This window comes from Podarcis liolepis (assembly GCF_965112155.1).
Source record: "Podarcis liolepis genome assembly, chromosome: 13".
Classification (NCBI taxonomy): Eukaryota; Metazoa; Chordata; class Lepidosauria; order Squamata; family Lacertidae; genus Podarcis; species Podarcis liolepis.
The window spans coordinates 3,739,213-3,762,443 of NC_139573.1; the positions used below are offsets into that span (position 1 = coordinate 3,739,213).

General features: G+C 48.6%; 1 protein-coding gene across 1 annotated transcript in view; it reads left to right on the top strand.

The window, feature by feature from the left end:
* Positions 1 to 23,231, top strand: part of NEURL4 (neuralized E3 ubiquitin protein ligase 4) — a 56,240-nt gene that overhangs the window by 9,999 nt on the left and 23,010 nt on the right. Inside the window, exons 4-16 of the mRNA XM_083472489.1 lie at positions 2,645 to 2,928; positions 4,033 to 4,144; positions 5,367 to 5,455; positions 5,555 to 5,627; positions 6,841 to 7,108; positions 8,937 to 9,118; positions 10,891 to 10,976; positions 12,569 to 12,731; positions 15,479 to 15,677; positions 17,375 to 17,451; positions 18,747 to 18,825; positions 19,509 to 19,684; positions 22,417 to 22,545. Coding sequence (XP_083328615.1) covers positions 2,645 to 2,928; positions 4,033 to 4,144; positions 5,367 to 5,455; positions 5,555 to 5,627; positions 6,841 to 7,108; positions 8,937 to 9,118; positions 10,891 to 10,976; positions 12,569 to 12,731; positions 15,479 to 15,677; positions 17,375 to 17,451; positions 18,747 to 18,825; positions 19,509 to 19,684; positions 22,417 to 22,545 — 1,917 coding nt within the window. The remainder of the gene's footprint in view (positions 1 to 2,644; positions 2,929 to 4,032; positions 4,145 to 5,366; positions 5,456 to 5,554; positions 5,628 to 6,840; positions 7,109 to 8,936; positions 9,119 to 10,890; positions 10,977 to 12,568; positions 12,732 to 15,478; positions 15,678 to 17,374; positions 17,452 to 18,746; positions 18,826 to 19,508; positions 19,685 to 22,416; positions 22,546 to 23,231) is intronic.

Below are 23,231 nucleotides of genomic sequence, written 5' to 3' on the forward strand. Positions count from 1 at the left end.
TCCTCCTGCGAGTACTCAGGTCTCTCCTTCTCTCAGACCTCAGTCTCTGCAGCTCTGGAGACGTTGCTGGGTTCCTAGACCCAGGGGCCGCCTCAGCCTCCCCTGACCCAACTGGTAGTGGAGCAGCAGTAAGCGATGGCCCAGCTGGAGGCAACGAGGTCATCCCCGCATCTGGAGCCAGGGCAGGCTCAGGCCCCTGACTCAGCCCAGCTGGTGCTTGTTGCAGGGGGACCTGTGCAGACTGGGGCTCTTCAGGATCAGGCCCCAGACTAGGTTCAGATGCTGCCTGGGGCAAAGGATCCGGTGCGGACTGAGACTCCTCTGGCTCCGAGGCTGAGCCCGAGTCCCAGGCCATCATGTTGGGGGCCACCCACTGCAGCAGCATGCCTGGAGATTTGGGAGGGCCTAAAGGAATAGATGCTTCACACAGCAGACTGTGGAACTCGCCGCCACAAGAAGCAGTGGCAGCCACCAACGTGGGCAGCTTTGAAAGAAGATGAGGCAAAGTCACGGAGAAGGAGAGGACTATTGATGGCTAATAAAGGTAAAGGGACCCCTGATCACTGGTCCAGTCGTGACCGACTCTGGGGTTGCAGTGCTCATCTCGCTTTATTGGCCAAGGGAGCCGGCGTACAGCTACTAGGTCATGTGGCCAGCAGGACTAAGCCGCTTCTGGCAAACCAGAGCAGCGCACGGAAACGGCGTTTACCTTCCCGCCGGAGCGGTACCTATTTATCTACTTGCACTTTTGAGGTGCTTTCGAACTGCTAGGTTGGCAGGAGCAGGGACCGAGCAACAGGAGCTCACCCCGTCACGGGGATTCGAACTGCCGACCTTCTGATCGGCAAGTCCTAGGCTCTGTGGTTTAACCCACAGCGCCACCTGCATCCCTATATTGATGGCTAATAGCCGTAGACAAATTAATGCTGCCTGTGGCTACTAGCCGTAATGACTCTGCTCTGCCTCCAGTTTGGGAGGCAGCTTGTCTCTGGGTTCCAGTTGCTGTGAATCACAAGGGGGGAGAGCTCGCACTCAAGTCCTACTTGTGGGTTTCCCGTGGGGGTGTCTGGGTGGCCACTGTGAGATCAAGGTGCTGGACTTGAGGAACTGCTCTGAGATCTACAGCTGAAGGGTGGTATAAAAGGTAAAGGGACCCCTGACCATTAGGTCCAGTCGTGACCGACTCTGGGGATGACGTGCTTTCGAACCAGTAGGTTGGCAGGAGCAGAGACCAAGCAACGGGAGCCTACTCCGTCGCGGGGATTCGAACCGCCAACCTTCTGATCGGCAAGTCCTAGGCTCTGTGGTTTAATTCAGAGCGCCACCCACGTCCCTTGAAGGGTGGTGTACAACACATTTAATACAGGCACCTCTCCACTTCTGCAGGGGTTATGCTCCTGGGTACCGTGCGTCTACCCAAAATGGCATATGGGGGGGGGCCTAAGAAGCCTGTAAATGCCCTTTAACCATCTGTAACCCCTTGAAGAGGCCCAAAAGTTCAGTGCAAAGGCTCATGGGATTGCCCTTGCAAAGGCTCCCAGGACTGCTAGCCATTTCCCTGCTCTTTTGGCACTATTTTCGCAGTTCAGATCGATTTATTTATCGACGCTGTGCATGTACGCGGTCACACACAATTTGACTGCACGTAAGTTCTCAGTGCCCACCTAGCCGTTTGAAAGCACATCAAGTGCAAGTAGATAAATAGGTAAACGGCGTTTCCGTGCACTGCTCTGGTTCGCCAGAAGCGGCTTAGTCCTGCTGGCCACATGACCCGGAAGCTGTACGCCGGCTCCCTCGTCCAATAAAGTGAGATGAGCACTGCAACCCCAGAGTCAGCCACGACTGGACCTAAGCTTTTAAAGTTTAATGGGTTATTGTATTTTAGTGTTCTGTTGGAAGCCGCCCAGAGTGGCTGGGGAAACTCAGCCAGATGGGTGTGGTATAAATAATAAATAATAATTATTATTAGTAGTATTATTACTATTATGGTCAGGGATACCTTTACCTTTAAGTGGGGAGATGCTTATAAATAAAATAAAATAATAAATGCTGGGTTATTGGCCTGATTCAGCTTTCCTTATGCTCTTTGCCCCATTGGCATTGAGAACAAAACGAGGCCCTGTAGTTGGGCATGCGTTGGGGACCCCCGGTGTGGAAAGGGCGTTTGATACTGCCCAGTGTTTGGTGGCCTTTCCTCTGTGTATGAAGAAATACCTGCTACCTTCCCGCGGACTGATCTTAGCAATTCCAGGGTCCTTTTTCTTCCAGTAGATGTGTTGAGCATCCTGGGACAGGAGACCTTGCGAGCTATTTTGGAGTGTGTACCAAAGAGGGTCTTGTTCCCTTCTTAACAACGCTCTCCTCCTCCTCCTCCTCCTCCTCCTCCGGTGCCAGCGTGGTGTAGTGGTTAAGAGCGGTAGATTCATAATCTGGGGAACCGGGTTCGCGTCTCCGCTCCTCCACATGCAGCTGCTGGGTGACCTTGGGCCAGTCACACTTCTCTGAAGTCTCTCAGCCCCACGCACCTCACAGAGTGTTTGTTGTGGGGGAGGAAGGGAAAGGAGAATGTGAGCCGCTTTGAGACTCCTTCAGGTAGTGATAAAGCGGGATATCAAACCCAAACTCCTCTTCTTCCGGCCTGCAGGGTTCTCCAGCATGGAGCTGTCGGAGGTCGTGAGCAACGCCATCCTGTCGGCCTACAACGGCAGCCTGCTGAACGTCAGCCTGGGCAGCCCGCCCTCAGACTCTGCCTCCTGTGGAGCACCCCCCATGACCTCAAACGACGCCCTCCTCTTCCACGAAAAGTGCGGCACCCTCATCAAGCTCAGCAACAACAACAAGACGGCTGAGCGGAGGCGCCCGCTGGACGAGTTCAACAACGGCGTCGTCATGACCAACCGTCCGCTCCGGGACAACGAGATGTTTGAGGTGAGAAGGGGAGAATTGGGGGCAGAGAGAAGTCCGGAATCGGAGGCAGAAACGGGAGCAGGAGAGGAGGGGGAGATCAAGGGGCAGAAGTGAGTCAGGCTGATGAATAGTGTCTCCCCCTCCTGCTGCGACCAGCTCCCTTCCTCCCATGTCTCCCAGAACCAGAAGAGGCGTGAAATGGGTGGAGGAGAGGTTGGTCACGTGGAGGCGCAGTCTTTGATTGCTCAGAATTAAAGTCCTGAGAGGAGACTTCCTGAAGTTTGGTTGCACTCTCCTTTCTTGTCATTTGGATTCATTGGTCTGGGAAACAAGCCTGCTCCATCTTCCATGTGATGGCCCTTCAGATATTTGAAGGTGGCTATCATATCCCCTGGGACGTGGGTGGCACTGTGGGTTAAACCACAGAGCCTAGGACTTGCTGATCAGAAGGTTGGTGGTTTGAATCCCGGAAGCTGTATGCCGGCTCCCTCGGCCAGTAAAGGGAGATGAGCACTTCAACCCCAGAGTCGTCTGCGACTGGACCTAAGCTTTTGAAATTTAATAGGTTACAGTGGTACCTCGGGTTACATACGCTTCAGGTTACAGACTCCGCTAACCCAGAAATAGTGCTTCAGGTTAAGAACTTTGCTTCAGGATGAGAACAGAAATTGTGCTCCGGCGGCAGCAGGAGGCCCCATTAGCTAAAGTGGTGCCTCAGGTTAAGAACAGTTTCAGGTTAAGAACGGACCTCCAGAACGAAGGAGTCTCTCGATGTTGCTAGACTCCAGCTCCCATCAGCCCCCATGCCAGCATATCCGGTGGTCGGGCACAATGGGTATTGTGGTCTAGCAAGCCTTCCCCAACCCTGAGTCACTCCAGCTGTTTTGAATCACAGCTGTCAAACTGTGCGCTGTCCAGGGATGGGAGTCTGATGGCAGCTGTAGTCCGAAACAGCTGGAAGGACGCAGTTTAGGGGGAGGCTGATTTAGGTGCCGGAAGTGGGGAGGAGATGGACAGAAGGCATCAAGAGAGATACAGGTCCCAGGGTGAGACGGGCCAGGGATGGGGAAGAGGACTAGGTCCCTGGGCGTCAAAAATGACTGACGGCTCTGCTGCTTCTTCCAGATCCGAATCGACAAGCTAGTGGACAAGTGGTCGGGATCCATTGAAATCGGGGTCACTACCCACAATCCTAACAACCTGGAGTACCCAGCCACCATGACCAACCTGCGTTCAGGTAAGCCCCCTCGCTCATTCTGTCGGGGTTTGTGGGAGAGGAAGGGCAGGAGAGGAACTGGCTGTTTCTAACAAGGCTTCTGTAGCACTACTGCAGCATGGAGAGTTTGTTTATTTTTAGCAGCGCCATAAGGTTGGGACGCCACTCGGTTGTAAGAAAAACAGTAAAATTGTCGGTAAAAGAATAGTTGTTTTCAAGACTCGAAACATTCCAGAAATTTGAAATCAGCAATTTAACCTGATTTGAAATCAGATTAAAGCACACAGCCTTCTAGATAACTGGGTAGGCTTGTCTAAACAAAAATGTTTTTATCAGCTGCCTAGAAGAGTATCAATAGGCAGTGAGTTCCACAGTGTAGACGCTTCCTCACTAGGAGACTGGTGTTTCTTTCAGAAGACAAATGAAGGCAGCCCTGTATAGGGAAGTTTTTGTTTTATTAATGTTTGATGTTTTGTTGTGTCTTTAATACTTTGTTGGCAGCTGCCCAGAGTGGCTGGGGGCAGCCCAGTCAGGTGGGTGGCATATAAATAATGAAAATATTATTACAATTATGATGGTTGTGAAGCAGGCATTGATGTGGAACCCACAGATCGAAGCAGTCAAGTGGGCATAGATGGGGCAATGATGATTTCACAGGTAAACTGCTCCCAGGTTGCTAAAGGTCTTTATATACTTTGAATCTGATGTGGTAGCCAATCTCATCACTGCTAGTAGTAGTAGTAGTAGTAATAATAATAATAATAATAATAATAATAATAATAATAATAATTATTATTTATACCCCGCCCATCTGGCTGACTTTCCCCAGCCACTCTGGGTGGCTTCCAATCGAGTGTTAAAAACAATACAGCATTAAATATTAAAAACTTCCCTAAACAGGGCTGCCTTCAGATGTCTTTTAAAGAGAAGATAGCTGCTTATTTCCTTGACACCTGGTGGGAGGGCGTTCCACTGGGCGGGCGCCACCACCGAGAAGGCCCTCTGTCTTGGTTCCCTGCAAACCTCACTTCTCGCAATGAGGGAACCGCCAGAAGGCCCTCGGAGCTGGACCTCAGTGTCCGGGCTGAACGATGGGGGTGGAGACGCTCCTTCAGGTATACAGGTGTTCGTGCTACAGAAGCACCAAGGACCTGCATTTGACTCCAGAGGGGATGAGTTGGTACCCGGCTCCATCGGCAGCCAATCAGGCTCCTGAGTCCTGCCTCTTGTCATCCCCACCCAGGAACCATCATGATGAGCGGCTGTGGCATCCTGACCAATGGGAAGGGGACGCGGCGAGAGTACTGCGAGTTCAGTCTGGACGAGCTGCAGGTGAGCTGAGTGTGACCCCATCCCCGGTCCTTGTGGGGACTTCAACTCCTTTCCACTATCCCCAGAAATCCACCCTCTATCGCCTCTCTGTTTCTGCAGGAAGGAGACCACATCGGCTTGACCAGGAAGTCCAATAACGCTCTTCACTTTTACATCAACGGCATCGACCAAGGTCAGTGTGATCATGAGGTCTAGGAAATAATAATAATAATAATAATAATAATTAATTTTTATTAAGTACAAATTATAAAACCTACATATTTACAACAAAAGAAAATACAAAAGAAAAAGAAAATACATATAACCAAGGGAAAAAAATTAGAGAATATTTTGTCTCTTTTCATATTTGCAGTTATTTATACCTCTATAAAATGCTATTCACAATAAAGCAGTGAAATGAAAGATAAGATATCAGAAAAAAGAAAAAAACAAAGAAAAAATAAAGAACTAAAAGAAAAAGATCATAGGTGAAAATTTTTAAAAGTAGATAATTACTCACAATACATAGCCGTTTCCCATCTGTATTCCCATTGTATTGTGAATCTTTTTTTATTTATACCCCGCCCTTCCCGGTTCAGAAAACTGGGCTCAGGGCGGCTAGCAGCAAATTTAAAACACTTAATTGATGCAACAAATAAACCCAGCATAAAATACAGTATAAAACGAGAGTAACAATAAATTCAGAATTCAAAAATCAATTTAGGGGGGAAATCCATCCAATAAACATTAGATGACTAAGCTGGCTAGCTAGCTGGCTAAGTTAGTCCTATTTGGGCCGGCGAGGAGAATTAGCTGTGGGATCCCAGAGCGGGTAATCTTCATAAAAAGGAAGGAAGGGAAATAAAAGATCAGGCTAAGTTCAAATTGAAAGCCAGGCGGAATAGCTCTGTCTTACAGGCCCTGCAGAAGGAGATCAAGTCCTGCAGGGCCCTGGTCTCATGGGACAGAGCGTTCCACCAGGTCGGAGCCATCACTGAGAAGGCCCTGGCCCCGGTGGAGGGTAATCGACTTCCTTAGGGCCCAGGACCTATAAACTATGATTATTCATGGACCTTAAGGTCCTCTGCGGGGCAGACCAGGAGAGGCTGTCCCATAAATACGGGGATTAGGGCAATGTTGAGGCCAAGGGAGGGGTGGCGTTGAGAGGGAAGCTGTTTTATAAACTAGGTTTTTGTTTTGCCAATGGTAATTTGGAGGGACTTGAATTGAACTCTGAACTGAATGAGAATAAAGCTAGCTCATTTTGTAAAGGGTCAGACACCAAGGGGCACTGGATCTTGCCCGACAATTGCTGGCCTTGATCTGTGCAGCAGCTCTATGCCCCGCATGCTGCCGCCTCCTCCTCCTGCGTGGTCCAGATCCATTCTCTCCCCGCTTCCTTCCAGGCGTGGCGACCACCCTCACCCCACTCGTGGTCTATGGTGTGGTGGACCTCTACGGCATGGCCGTGAAGGTCACCATCGTGCACAACCACAACCACAGCGACCGCCTCCGGCGCAACAACGCCATCATGAGGGCTCTCTCGCCGGACGTCGGGCGTCGCGCCATCGATGCCACAGGTAGCGAGCCGGAACCGGAGCGCCTCCTCTTCCACCCGAATTGCGGGCAGAAGGCCGCCATCATCAACGAGGGACGAACCGCCCTGCGCCCCCAGTACGTGCCGCGAAGCCCTTCTTCCCCCAGGGACGGAGGGGGCTGCCTTGCGCCAAGACACACAGCTGGTGTCTCTAACGCAGTGACCGCCTCTCCAGGTTTGGCGGACGGGGGTCCCTCCCAGCCCAAACTCCAGCTGTTGTTTGACTGCAACTCCCATCATAATAAGGGATGCGGGTGGCGCTGTGGGTTAAACCACAAAGCCTAGGGCTTGCCGATCAGAAGGTCGGCGGTTCGAATCCCCGCGATGGGGTGAGCTCCCGTTGCTCGGTCCCTGCTCCTGCCCACCTAGCAGTTCGAAAGCACGTCAAAGTGCAAGTAGATAAATAGGTACTGCTCCGGCGGGAAGGTAAACGGCGTTTCCGTGCGCTGCTCTGGTTCGCCAGAAGTGGCTTAGTCATGCTGGCCACATGACCTGGAAACTGGACGCCGGCTCCCTCACCCAATAAAGCGAGATGAGCGCCGCAACCCCAGAGTCGGCCACGACTGGACCTAATGGTCATGGGTCCCTTTACCTTTTTACCCATCATAATAATATTATAATAATTTGTTATTTATACCCCACCCATCTGGCTGGGTTTCCCCATCCACTCTGGTCAGCTTCCAACAGGATATTAAAAACACGATAAAACATCAAACATTAAAAACTTCCCTAAACAGGGCTGCCTTCAGATTTCTTCTAAAAGTCAGGTAGTTGTTTATTTCCTTGACATCTAGTGGGAGGGCGTTCCACAGGGAGGGTGCCACCACCGAGAAGGCCCTCTGCCTGGTTCCCTGTAACCTCACTTCTCGCAGTGAGGGAACCGCCAGAAGGCCCTCGGAGCTGGACCTCAGTGTCCGGACTGAATGATGGGGGTGGAGACGCTCCTTCAGGGATACTGGGCTTTTGAGGCCGTTTAGGGCTTTCAAGCTCAGCACCAACACTTTGAATTGTGCTTGGAAACGTACTGGGAGCCAATGTAGGTCTTTCAAGACTGGTGTTATGTGGTCTCGGCGGCCGCTCCCAGTCACCAGTCTGGCTGCCGCATTCTGGATTAATTGTAGTTTCCGGGTCACCTTCAAAGGTAGCCCCACGTAGAGCGCATTGCAGTAGTCCAAGCGAGAGATAACCAGAGCGTGCACCACTCTGGCGAGGCAGTCCGCAGGCAGATAGGGTCTCATCCTGCGTACCAGATGGAGCTGGTAGACAGCTGCCCTGGGCACAGAACTGACCTGTGCCTCCATGGACAGCTGTGAGTCCAAAATGACTCCCAGGCTGCGTACCTGGTCCTTCAGGGGCACAATTGCCCCATTCAGGACCAGGGAATCCCCCACACCTGCCTCCCCCTGTCCCCCCCAAAAGCAGTACTTCTGTCTTGTCAGGATTCAACCTCAGTCTGGCAGAACCAGCGGTCAGGGGTTATGGGAGTTGTAGTCCAACAACACCTGGGGGCCTGAGTTGTAGAAACCCTGGTGGAGATAGTACTTGAAGCAGAAGGACCTGTACAGTGGTACCTCGGGTTACAGACGCTTCAGGTTACAGACTCCGCTAACCCAGAAATAGTACCTCGGGTTAAGAACTTGGCTTCAGGATGAGAACAGAAATCGTGCGGCGGCATTGGGAGGCCCCATTAGCTAAAGTGGTGCTTCAGGTTAAGAACAGTTTCAGGTTAAGAACGGACCTCCGGAACGAATTAAGTTCTTAACCTGAGGTACCACTGTATTCCGACCCCTGCACAAGGCATGTTTGTAAGCAGGGCTGCTCCCCAGAGCCAGCCGCTCTCAGCCCTGATCTTTGACAAGCCCCTCCAACTGTGGCCGCTCTTTACCGGCGCTCTCATCCCTCCAGCGCCACCGACGATTTCAACCACGGCGTGGTCCTCAGCAACCGGCCGCTGCGCAACGGCGAGGTCTTCCAGGTGCGCATCGACAAGATGGTGGACAAGTGGGCCGGCTCCATCGAGATTGGTGTCACCACCCACAACCCCACTTACCTGCAGCTGCCGTCCACCATGACCAACCTGCGATCAGGTGAGAGGCCCTCTCGCCGCTGGGGCCTCCTAGTGGCCGTGGTGGGAACAGCACCTCCTCCAAGTTTAGCGCTCTTGTTTTGTAAATTTACTTATTTGGGTTTTTCAAATTAAAATTTTACAATCACATATCAACATACAATATAGAAACAAGATTCCCCAGAATCTCCAGGGCTTCCGTTCTCCTCTTTGTAGGCCCTATCGTTAGTCCTTTCCTCCTGCATATTTTATAATAATCCAAATCTTTTACATCTCCATTATATCCAAAATTCACCAAGTGTTATTCCACTCCTACTAACGTTTTTAACTGTTTACAATGATTTTTTCAGATAAATTATAAATTTTCCCCATTATTAAAATTTCGTTCTTCCTGATTTCTGATTCTTCCAGTCATTTTTGCCATTTCCGCATAATCCATCAACTTGATCTGCCATTCTTCTCCGGTTGAGACTTTTTCTTCTTTCCACCTCTGGGCTAGTAGCAATCACGCAGCCGTGGGTGCGTGCATAAATAGTCTTTTCTGCTCCCTTGGGATTTCGGCACTTAAAATTCCCAAAAGAAAGGCTTAAACATTTTTCCCCGTTCATTTCAGCTTTTCTTGCTTCTGTGTCTTGGGGGTGAGGGAGTCCCCCACTTCTCTTTTCCAACGCTTAATCCCCCATCTGTTTCTCAAGGGGGAGATGGGAGGGTCTTGTGTATTTAGTCTGAAGTGTTAACTGTCAAAAGTTAAAAAGAGACATTGGTTAACCATCGCGGAAGGATGCAGTCTTAATTTCCAGCACAGGCCTTGCGAGGTAAAAAATACAGTGGAACCTTGATTTAAGAACAGCCCTGTTAACTAACGATTTGGTTTATGAACTCTGCAAAACTGGAAATAGTGTCCTGGTTTGCAAACGTTGCCTCGGTCTAAGAACGGAATCCAAACAGTGTAAGGGCACCAGCGGCAGGAGGCCTCGTTAGGGAAAGCACGCCTCGGTTTAAGAACAATTTCGGTTTAAGAACGGACTTCCGGAACGGATTAAGTTCGTAAACTGAAGTACCACTGTAACGTTTTCAGCAGGCGTTTTAAAAGTTGGCACAGAAGTCGCCTGCTGAATCTGGTGGCAGAGGGTTCCTCAGGACTGGGCCGATGACACTGAAGGCTCAGTTTGTCATTGTTGTCATCAAACGGGCTTCGCCGACTTCGGGGTATGCCCAGCGATGCTGCCACAGATTATCTCGGTGGTCAAGCAGAGATGGAAGGGTTCTGGCAGTCTCCCGGACCTAAGACCTTTTTTCTTTTTCCTTTCTCCTCCTGTGATGAGGCTGCATTTTAATATTTTAATGTTTCAATATTTCAATTGTTGTATTTTAATCTTGTTTTTGAGTTGTATTCATTCATCTTGTTTTTATTATTGCTTGTTAGCCGCCCTGAGCCTGGCCTTGGCTGGGGAGGGCAGGGTATAAATAAAAATTATCATCATTATTATTATTTATTTTTATTATTATTAAGTGGTTCAGGGCTTTGCAAATCAATACAATTTATTAGCTTATTTAATTTATTAAAACTTAGTCCTGGCTTGGTAGTAGATGGGCACCAATTGCAGCCTTATGGCAACCCAGGAAAACTCGATGGATCTGCATGGTCCCGTTTTTTTCATTTTGCTGATCATGAGGACTAGAAACCTGTTTGGTTTGCGGACTTTCTTGTAAATGAATTCCTGGGATTCGAAGTCTCCTTCTCCATCCTTTCTCACTTGTCCGTTCTCCTGTCTCCCTCCTGACCTCCCACAGGTACCTGGATGATGACGGGGAACGGGGTGATGCACAATGGAACAACCATCTTGGACGAATACGGCCACAACCTGGACCGCTTGAAGGTGAGTTTTTTTGAGGGGGGGAAATAACTACTACAATAATAATAGACAAGAAGTATTCAGAACCTGTGGGGTTTACTTCTACACATGATTTACGTTGTATTTGTGATACTCTATTGCTTTGTCGTTAATTATCATTTGTAAGCAGCTTTGCAACATAGAATTCCAAAGCAGCACGGAAATGTAGAAAATCAAATCAAACAATGTTCAGCCCCTTGCATTAGAGAAGGGAGATCACAGAAGCAGGTATGACTGGTCTCCAGATTCGAACTCAGCAAAGGTTCTCTATCTGCAACTCCAGTAAAGCTAAGGAGATCTCTTACTGCTTGAAAAGGAAAAAAAATGGGCTTATTTTATTTTTTAGAGTATATCTTTTTCACATATAATAAACATAATTTAAAATCATTGTCATTTTCTGGCGAAAAGCACAATACAGTGGTATCTCGGGTTACATACACTTCAGGTTACACACTCCACTAACCCAGAAATAGTACCTCGGGTTAAGAACTTTGCTTCAGGATGAGAACAGAAATCGTGCTCCGGCAGCACGGCAGCAGCAGGAGGCCCCATTAGCTGAAGTGGTGCTTCAGGTTAAGAGCAGTTTCAGGTTAAGAACGGACTTCCGGGACGAATTAAGTTCTTAACCCGAGGTACCACTGTAGCAGCTTAAAGTTAAAACCGCCACTCAGAACAACTTTTTAAGGCATACTAAGGTCTCCTTTCTCAATCTTGGGTCCCTAAATGTTCATAGATCATACCCTGAGGATCCTCTAGTCCAGGCATAGGCAAACTTGGCCCTCCAGATGTTTTGGGACTACAGCTCCCATCATCCCTAGCTAACAGGACCCAAACTTTTATTAGCTGCTCATCCCCATGTTACACCCCCCAAACTACATCACTTGTACTTCACAGTTACATCATGAAAGGGGAGGTCTGGTGGCAGGAATCTGAGCATCCTGGACCCTGCCCCATGGTTCCCCTTGCCCTCCACCAAACACCCATCAAGTGAAACAAAAAAGATATTTACATTTCCCAGTTTCCCAGCCAAGTGAATCCCACCCTTTTGTCTTCATCTGGGTTTGTTCTTTCTGGAATGGCTACCTGTCTGGCACTCAGGTATCAGGATGCCAGGGATTATCTCTCAGGCAGAGGAGCTGCTGAGGAGCTGAGCTCACAGGTCTATATGAATTTCTGAAGTTTTCCCAGTGAGCCAGCACAGAGATCCATTGATCAGTGAATTCTTACATTTGGTATCGTGCAGTAGAGGCCCCTTGAATAGACAGGAAGAAACTGTGATGAAGTGTTTTGTGGGGACAAATCACAAAAGTCACAAAAGCGACTGTGCTGATTTTGGTAATGGGCTGCATGTGCATGATGTCTGCTGGAGGGGCAACCCCCCCCCCAACCTATACATAAATTCCTGCAACAGGAGAGAGTTGCTCTTGCGCACAGATCCTGCTGACAGGTTTCCCACGATGGGCATCTGGTCGGCCGCTGTGAGAACAGGATGGTGGACTAGGTGGGCGGGACTCAAATTCTGGAAGCCCCCTCCCTCTTTTGTCCTGCCTGATTTTTCTTCTTCCTCCCTCCCTCAGGCAGGAGACACTGTGGGCGTCGTGCGCAAGGAAGACGGGACGTTGCACTTCTTTGTCAATGGGGTGGCGCAGGGCCCTGCCGCGTGGAATGTCCCGCCCAACATCTACGCCGTGGTGGACCTGTACGGACAGGCAGCTCAGGCTACTATTGTGGATGACACAGGTAAGTAGGGGTTGTTGGTTTCTGAGCAGCTGCTTGGAGTCACAGGACTGTGTTTACGTTCCAGATGTCAGCATTGCCCTTGAGCCAGTCCCACTAACTGGACTCACACACTTCAGCCCCGACTGGGCTAGGCGAGCTGAGTAGCACTTCCAGAGACCACCTTCTGCACAGGAACTGGTCAAAGTGCTGTGGACTCACAGCTTAGAGTTGTGAGCACCGGATTCACTCCAACAAGAAGACAGTCGTCGCACAGCAGAGTACGGCAGAGTATAGCAGAGCATAAATGACTCGGAGAGCAGCTCTGTAGAATATCTTCTTTATTCTATCCACAACTACAGTGGTGCCTTGCAAGACGAAAAGAATCCGTTCTGTGATTCTCTTCGTCTAGCGGTTTTTTCGTCTTGCGAAGCAAGCCCATTGACGGATTAGCGCTATTAGCGGCTTTTAGCGGCTTATCTGCTGATCAGATCAGCTGATAAGCGGCTTAGCGGCTTAGAAAAAGGGGGGGAGGAAAAAAACCCTGCAGGAACTCGCAAGGCATTGTCGTCTTGCGAAGCAAGCCCATAGGAAATTCGTTTTGCGAAGCACCTCCAAAACGGAAAACCCTTTCGTCTATCGAGTTTTCCGTCTTGCGAGGCATTCGTCTTGCGGGGCACCACTGTATAATACAAACTATATACAGAGCTAAATGGAGTCTAAGCGAAAATGCTGCACTGCACTGAGTGTCTGCAGCTGCTCTTAGCAGCAACCTTATCTATACATACGATCTCTCTCTAACACTCAGTCTCTCTCTCTCTTTGATGTGAGGTGGAGCCAAATAAGTAGAGAGCAGAAACCGCCCCCTCCTCTCTGGAGAATCAGCAGAGAACATCAGCAGATTCTTGGATATGGGAGGGGTGAAATCTCCTCACCAGAGACAGTCCAGGCTATTGGAAGTCTCACGGGAGACTAGAGACGGATGTGGCGTTCCTGGTTTCCTGGTTCCTTTGTTCAGTTGCTCTCTGCTTTCATAGAGAGAGGATGTCCTTTCTGTTCTGCGTAGTTTAGAAATAAAACTCTTTAAAATGTAGCTCATACTATCTCATCCTTCCCTGTGCTGGGAACCCTGCTGGATAGAATGTGCTTGAGGTCTTATCAAAGGCTCAGGTCATTAAACACGTCGGAGGCGATTTCAGAGGCTCAGCTCGGAGGAAGAGAGGCCTTATCGGCTTGGCCGAGCGGAGTTCCGACAGGGGCAGGGGGTTGCGGGAAACAGGTTTGGGGCGGTGACGTTGTTTGCGGCGGCTTCAGGCATCAGGGGGTTTTAGTGTGGGTCCTTAAGATGCTATTTAACTCCGACCAGGCTTGCTAACAAAAGGGACGTGGGTGGCGCTTGTGGGTTAAACCACAAAGCCTAGGACTTGCTGATCAGAAGGTTGGCGGTTCGAATCCCCGTGAAGGGGTGAGCTCCCGTTCCTCTGTTCCAGCTCCTGCCAACCTAGCAGTTTGAAAGCATGAAGTGCAAGTAGATAAATAGGTACCGCTCCGGCGGGAAGGTAAACGGCGTTTCCGTGCGCTGCTCTGGTTCGCCAGAAGCGGCTTAGTCCTGCTGGCCACATGACCCGGAAGCTGGACGCCAGCTCCCTCGGCCAGTAAAGCGAGATGAGCGCCGCAACCCCAGAGTCGGCCACGACTGGACTTAACATATAGCTTGCAGACTTAACATATAGAATAAGAGAACCAGAAGAACATACATTTAGAAGAGACTGGAAAATATTTATTTGGCAGTCCCAAGTCGCAAGGTGGTTAGATTGGTCTCAGCTAGGGCCAGGGCCTTTTCAGTACTGGCCCCGACTTGGTGGAACGCTCTGTCCCAAGAGACCAGGGCCCTGCGGGACTTGACATCTTTCCGCAGGGCCTGCAAGACAGCTGTTCCGCCTGGCCTTTGGTTTGGACTCAGTCTGACCCTTATGTTTCCCTCCCCTTATGGTTTTGATTTATGAGCAACTCTTAAAACGAGGCTGTATTTTAAATTGTATTTTAACCTGTATTTTAAATTGACCCCCCCTTTCTATTATGTTTTTATTGTAATTTTATTGGTGTTAGCCGCCCCGAGCCCGGTTCTGGCTGGGGATGGCGAGGTATAAATAAAAATTATTATTATTATTATTATTATTAGGGGGAAATTGTGTACACTTGAAAACGTTGGCAGCATTAAGATAAATTCAACAGTGTAAATGAGTTTTGATGGATGTAATAATGGAATAGTGAATGGTTTGGTTTATGTAAAATATGCAGGGATTTAATGATATGGAAAACGAGCCATGGATAGAGAAGAAGGGAAGTCATTGATATTTTAAGGATGGTTAAAAGAGTACAGTGGTGCCTCGGAAGACGAAAAGAATCGTTCTGTGATTCTCTTCGTCTAGCGGTTTTTTCGTCTTGCGAAGCAAGCCCACTGACGGATTATCGGATTAGCGCTATTAGCGGCTTTTAGCGGCTTATCTGCTGATTGGATCAGCTGATAAGCGGCTTAGCGGCTTAGAAAAAGGGGGGGAGGGAAAAAAACCAGCAGGAACTCGCAAGACATTGTCGTCTTGCGAAGCAAGCCCATAGGAGATTCGTTTTGCGAAGCACCTCCAAAACGGAAAACTCCTTCGTCTAGTGGGTTTTCCGTCTTGCGAGGCATTCGTCTTGCGGGGCACCACTGTATTCTAAATTGCAAAACAGAAAATTGACCTCCTCCCCTTCTGCCCTTTCTCCCCCAGATCTCCTTCCTCTCCCCGACGACCTATCGGAAGGCAACAACCAGCTGTCTCCCAGCAGCCCGTCCTCTGTGGCCTCCGGGAGTGACCTGCGCTTCCACCACCTGCACGGCAACAACGCCGTCATCACCAACGGCGGGCGCACGGCGCTGCGGCAGAACTGCCGGAGCGAGTTCAACGACGCCATCGTCATCTCGAACCGGTCAGTGGGCAAGCGGAGGCAGGCAGCGGCGCTTCTCTTCCCCTGCCAGTCCCAAAACAATGCGCCTCCTCTCAGGGAATTGCACCGCAGCCTGAGGCTTAGAAGCATGGGAAACCCAGCAAATCTTTAAGAGATCCATGTTTAAATAGCAGGAGTGTCCTTTTTCTGTACATGTCAAGAATGGGTTTGGCTCAGAGCAAAACCTTTCAGGGCTGGTAGATGTGTTTGGCTGTAACACTAAACTGTGGTTTAATGTTATGGGAAAGAGTTCTTTTTTATATCATTTTATTTTTTATTTTGACAAAGTAATGAGAATAAATAAATCAGAATAAAAACGTGCACCCCACTCCCATTGTAACTATCCAACTCCCCCCTCCCCGAATTTTTTTTAAACATTTTTTAAAATTCATTTTCACTTTCAGCTCTTATCATCATACATAAATCACAATCATTTTACAAATAGAATTCTCAGAATTCCTAAACTTCCCTCCCTCCCTCCATGGTTTTCCCAGATATTCTTTTCAAACTGCATCATATCATAGTCTCCATATTTTCTTAAACTCATTTTTTTTTTGCCATATTCTCTCGTCATTGCAAGTGTTTTCAAAATCCTGCTAATGTTTTCACTTGTTTACAGTGTTCTTTCAAGAAACTTTAAAAAATTCCCCATTCTTGGTTGAATTTATTGTCCCCTTGATCTCTGATTTTCCCAGTCATTTTCGCCAATTTGGCGTAGTCCATCATCTTTATCTGCCATTTGTTTGTAGGTAGATTATCCTCCTTCCATCTTTGGGCACCAGCTTCCCAAAATTTCAACACCTCTTGCGATGGTTCAACCCCTTTCCGTTTTAACAGAACAAATTCTACAAACACCTTTCGTATATCCTCAAAATAATTCCTCCTGTGTATTCCACATCTTACTTTAATAGAACATGTTAATTTATAATTAATAGTTATATCCCACACCTTTTTATACCATTCTTCCATTTTATATTCCCCTTGCCCCTTCCGCTTGCTAGATATAATAACTTGCGCAGCTGTCAATAAATCTGTGAGCAAGTCCTTCATAGCCTGTGAACCTTCCACCCCATCGTAATTCGAAAATAATGCTACCTCTGGACTCTGGGTCAGCTTTATCCCAGTGATTTCTGCTATCTCCTTAAACCCCCTTTGCCAGAAAAAATGTACATATTTACACCCCCACCACATGTGAACATAATTCCCGGTTTCCTGGCATCCCCTCCAACATAATGCCGAATAGTCCTTGTTTGTTTGATTAAATCTGATTGGTGTTAAATGCCATCTCCAAACTACGGTAATTTATAATAATTTTCCTTTATCCTTATAGACAACATTTTGCAACGTACGATTCTCCCATATTTCCCCCCAGCTTTGACCATCTATCTGACTTGTTGTCCCCCCCCCACTTTTAATTGATCTTGTTGATTTTCCATTTCTACTAATATTTTATAAATTTCACTGGTTTCCCCTTTTATGACTATATTTTCTTCTTTATCTCCCCTTTTTATAGTCTTTTCTTTCAAATTTTGTTTATTCTTTGCAGTTCTTCTTTTCCCTTAACCACTTCCTTGTCCGTTGCCCCAGTTGTATACAGTTAAACCAAATTATTTTGCTTCCTGCCAGAGCTTCTCTGGAAAGAGTTCTTATGGGAGGACCCTCCTTTTATTCCACTGCAGGCCCCTCCGAGACGGGGAGCTCTTTGAGATCGTCATTCAAAAGATGGTGGATCGCTGGTCTGGCTCCATCGAAGCAGGTGAGGAATACAGGGAGGTCGAAAAGGAGCAGAATAGCCTCTCCTTCTTCCCTCGGAGGGGCGTTGACTCTTCTTGTGGCGTTCCCAAAGCAAAGGAAGGTTTAGACTCTGATTAATAACACACAGAGGCTTGAACCAGCAAGACTCTGGGTAAAAAGGTAAAGGGACCCCTGACCATTAGGCCCAGTTGTGGCAGACTCTGGGGTTGCGGCGCTCATCTCTCTTTACTGGCTGAGGGAGCTGGCGTACAACTTCCGGGTGATGTGGCCAGCATGACTGAGCCGCTTCTGGCGAACCAGAGCAGCGCACGGAAACGCCGTTTACCTTCCCTCTGGAGCGGTACCTATTTATCTACTTGTACTTTGAGGTGCTTTCGAACTGCTAGGTTGGCAGGAGCAGGGACCGAGCAATGGGAGCTCACTATGTTGCGGGGATTCGAACCGCCAACCTTGTGATCGGCAAGTCCTAGGCTCTGGTTTAACCCACAGCGCCACCCGCGTCCCAAGACTCTGGGAGGAAGTGTGTATTATAATAATTCCTGTCCACCCTCTGGCCCAGGTCGTTTTATTCACAAAAGAACTTTTTACACAGTGTTTGTAAGAAAGAGTATTTGCCATCTCCTTGTGAACTGTCTTCCTGGCCCCTAAAGGTAAAGGGACCCCTGACCATTAGGTCCAGTCGTGTCTGACTCTGGGGTTGCGGCGCTCATCTCACTTTATTGGCCGAGGAAGCCGGAGTACAGCTTCCGGGTCATGTGGCCAGCAGGACTGAGCCGCTTCTGGTGAACCAGAGCAGCGCACAGAGACGCCGTATACCTTCCCGCCGGAGCAGCACCTATTTATCTACTTGCACTTTGACGTGCTTTCAAACTGCTAGGTTGGCAGGAGCTGGGACCGAGCAACGGGAGCTCACCCCATCACGGGGATTTGAACCGCCAACCTTCTGATCGGCAAGTCCTAGGCTCTGTGGTTTAACCCACAGCGCCACCCGTGTCCTGGCCCCTAAGATTATACTACATCAAAGTAACTTACTATATTTATGTACTGAGGATGCCTGATGAAGCAACTGGCAACTGGGCTGTGTACGTGACTTGCCAAGCAAGAGAAATAGGTCAGGGATGCAGAGGCATGGACTGATGAAAAATCGTATCAAAATGTCTCAAACCCAGTCAACGCAGTGCTTTCATTCCTGACACAAATGGCTTGCTCCATATTTTTTATAATTCCTCATAGCAATCCCACCTGATCACTACACTTCTTTAACCACCACCCCTTCTCTCTACCCCCCCTTCCCAGGGGTCACTGCCATCCGCCCAGAGGACCTGGAGTTCCCCAACACGATGACCGATATCGATTACGACACGTGGATGCTAAGGTGAGTACAAATAATTATTATGTATTTATGTCTCACTGTGGCGATCACACAGGGTCCCCGGACGTTTGACGGTCTATTGACCCTGTGCCACCACTGTGATTGCTTTCTTTGCTCCCACCACCCCGCTTCTCACGGGGACACACGGAGTCCAGGCAGTTGTTAACATGAACAAAGAATCAAGTTTATTTTGAAATGCAGGAACAAGCGTATGGTTTCGGTTTCTTTTTCTCTTGTCAGTTTCTTCATCTTAGTTCCTAACAACTCCAAACTGATTACAGTGGTGCCTCGCAAGACGGAAAACTCGCTAGACGAAAGAGTTTTCCGTTTTGGAGGTGCTTCGCAAAACGAATTTCCTATGGGCTTGCTTTGCAAGACGACAATGTCTTGCGAGTTCCTGTCGGTTTCCCCCCCTCCCCCCCTTTTGCTAAGCCGCTAAGCCGCTTATCAGCTGATCCGATCAGCAGATAAGCCGCTAAAAGCTGCTAATAGCGCTAATCCGCTAATCAATGGGCTTGCTTCGCAAGATGAAAAAACCGCTAGACGAAGAGAATCACAGAACGGATTCTTTGCGTCTTGCGAGGCACCACTGTATTGCCTGGGGTGGGAGTGCTGGAGCTGGGAAGGGGATCCCACAGCAGAGGAAGGAACGCCACGCAGACTCATCTTTTCTTTTTCTCTCCCAGCGGCACAGCCATTATGCAGGACGGGAACACCATGCGCAACAATTACGGCTGCGACCTGGACTCTCTGACCACCGGGTCGCGCATTGGAATGATGCGCACGGCCAAGGGAGACCTGCACTACTTCATCAACGGCGTCGACCAGGGGGTGGCCTGCTCGGGGCTGCCGCCAGGGAAGGGTAATAACAACAACAACAACAACAACAATTTATTTATATCCCGCCCTCCCCAGCCGAAGCCGGGCTCAGAGCAGCTAACAACAGTAAAATAATACAGCATTCTAAAATCAGTTCATTATAAGACCAGTTCAAATCAAATCGATGGCAACCATTGGGCTAGAGTTCTGTGAGGGTTACCAAAGGAGGGGGTCAGGCTGTGCCTTGGCCAAAGGTCTGGTGGAATAGCTCTGTCTTGCAGGCCCTGTGGAAAGATGTCAAGTCCCGCAAGGTCCTAATCTCTTGTGGCAGAGCATTCCACCAGATTGGGGCCACAGCCGAAAAAAGCCCTGGCTCTGGTTGAGGCCAGCCTAATCTCCCTATGGCCTGGGACCTCCAAGATGTTTTTGTTTGAAGACCGTAAGGTCCTCCGTGGGACATACCAAGAGAGGCGGTCCCGTAGGTACGAGGGTCCTAGGCCGTATAGGGCTTTGAACCAGCACCTTGAACCTGATCCTGTACTCCACCGGGAGCCAGTGCAGCTGGTATAGCACTGGGTGAATGTGATCTCGCAGCGAAGACCCAATAAGGAGTCTCGCTGCAGCATTCTGCACCTGCTGGAGTTTCTGGGTCAGTCTCAGGGGCAGCCCCACGTAGAGCGAGTTTCAATAATCCAGTCTGGAGGTGACCATTGCGTCGATCACAGTGGCCAGGTCAGGGCGAGAGAGGTAAGGAGCCAACTGCTTAGCTTGGCAGAGATTTAAAAAATGCAATGTTATCGCTGCAATCTGCGCCTCCATGGGAAGGGAAGTGTTGAAGATGACACCCAAACTCTTAACAGACGGTGCTGGCACTAATTGCGCCCCCACAAGAGTTGGGAGTTGCCCCCCCTATCCCATATTGTCCTGACCCAGCTAAAGGACCTCTGTCTTCGAAGGATTTAACTTCAGCCAGCTCCCACATAACTATCCATGAGGGGCTGGGAGGGAGGGCGAGATGCCTGCTTGTCCTGGGTTCAAGTCCCGCTAACAGCATCTCCAGGCAGGGCTGGGAGAGACACTCCTGAAACTTTGGTGCGTCCCTGCCAGTCGGGATAGACAAGGCCGGGCTTAGACTGCTCAAGGCAGGTCCCAGCATTGTGCAACAAAACACCACCACCACAAACTGGCTTATAAGTATAAAACCAAATTTACTAGAATAATAATTAGAATAGAGATACAGTGGTGCCTTGCAAGACGAAATTAATCCGTTCCGCGAGTGTCTTCGTCTAGCGGTTTTTTCGTCTTGCGAAGCAACCCTATTAGCGGCTTCGCGGATTAGCGCTATTAGCGGTTTAGCGGCTATTAAAGGCTTAGCGGCTATTATTATTATTTTTTTAATGATATTTATTGAAAAAAGAATTTTTTAAAAAAAATTACAAAGAAAAAAGACAAAAACAGAAAAATAAAAAAAAAAATAAAACCATCATTTTCAAATTCTCCACTTTCATTACCTTCTTTCCATGACCTCCTCCTCCTCCCATCTCTTGTATCTTGATTAATAATTGTCACAGCAAATCCTTTCCATAATTCATAATATTCTGTCATTACATTACCTTGCTCTATCAACGTCAAGAGTAGCACACTGGAGAAAGTTTTTCAAAGCTGTTTTTCAAAGATTGAACTGGGTGAGATGTTCTTCAATAAGTCTTTGAGTTGGAAACGCAAAACCGTATGCATGGATCAATCACGGGAAGGCAAATCACAGCCGCCACCCTGGTGAGACTAACGCAGGTAGGCAAAAGGAGACTTGTTCTCCGGATATATTACAGGTTTCTCTACACGCTTCATCAGTCCGAAAAGCCAGTCATACAAAACAGTTGGCTCAGGATAAAGAAAGTATTCACAGCACTTGTGACTTTGATTTGCCTTCTGTGATTGAGCCATGCATACGGCATATTGCCTTGACGTCTGCTTTCAAGATTTGGAAGCATAGCTGTCAAGTGTCCCTTATTTGGCGGGAAAGTCCCTTATCCCAGCGCCGTGTCCCGCTGCTGTCCCTTATTGATGGATGTCCCTTAAATGTCCCTTAAATGATGTCCCTTAAATTTCAAAGGAAGCAGCTCCTCTCCCTCCCTCCCTGCCGGCCAGGGAGGAGGGAGGCTCCAACTGTGTTGCTCCCCCAATAAGAAGTCTAAGAACGACTGGGGGGTGGAGCTTGCATGCCTTGTGTGTGGCTAGTTAATGCAAGCTGAGGGGTTTTTTGAATGCTGGACGCCATTTTGTTGCACGTGCTGCTGCAAACTTTGCAGTGCAAAGCCAGGCCGGGGAGCCATCTTACGTTGAGGCTGCATAGGCCTTGTGGTGCATGTGATTCAGATTCTATTCAGTTGAACCTCTGGTTACAAAGTTGGTTGGACAGTGTTCACGAAGCTACCAGCATGAGTTTGACCAGACTGCAGGAGGACAGGAAGAAAGGAGTGCCTGGAACAGATGAGGCTGCAGGTCCCTTATTTTGGCTGCTGGTCCCTTATTTTCAAATCTGTAAGTTGACAGCTATGGTTGGAAGAGACCCCGAGAGTCATCTAGTGCAGAAATCGCAACTAAGCATCCACGACAGATAGCCTTCTTTCCAGGCTAAAAATGCCCAACTCCCTCCACCGTTCCTCATCTGGCTTGGCTTCCAGACCCTTTGTCATCTTTTGTGCTAAACCAGCCTTTCTCTCCCTTCTGCCTCTCCCCCCCCCCGCCAAAAAACCCCCACCCTGTCCGCTGCAGAGGTCTACGCCGTGGTTGATCTGTACGGCCAGTGTGTCCAGGTGTCGATCACCAGTGCCACGGGACCCATGGACAACAGCCTGTCCACTAGCAACATCACCGAGAAGTCGTTCCCCATCCATTCGCCAGGTAAGAACCGTTGCTCAGGTGAGAACACCTGCCTCCATCCTCGGCAGCGTCTCTAGGCAAAACTGGGAACGCTCCCTGCCTGGAACCCTGCAGGGCGCTATTCTGGACTCAGTACAGGACCACTAACTATAATTATTTTATTATTTGTGCCCTCCCCATCTTGACTAGGTTGCCCCAGCCACTCTGGGCCACTTCTGACGGAATTAAAAGCATAATAAAATATCAAATGGATGGTATTTAATACCCACCAGGTTGGCAAAAATGTCTTTTAAAATGTCTGAAAAAGAAAAAGGTATATGTTGGAAGTGTAATGAAAATAAGGGGTCTTTTTTCACATGTGATGGTCCTGTAAAACAATTAAGGAATATTGGGAAACTATAATGAATTAAAAAAGATATTTTTAAAAACTTTCCCCAAAACACCTGAGATTTTTCTCTTGAGGATGGTAACAATGGAGGCCTCAAGAAAACAAAAGAGATTATTACTATATGCCACTGCCGCAGCTAGAGCCTTATTGGCACAAAGGTGGAGAACAAGTGTAGTACCCACTAAGGAAGAAAGGCAGTGTAAAATGTTCGAATATGCTGCACTGGCTTGTCTGACGAACAGGATAAGAGAAAACGGAAGATAAGGAATATAAGGAGGAATGTTTACTGAATATTTTAAGAACCACTACAGACAAATAC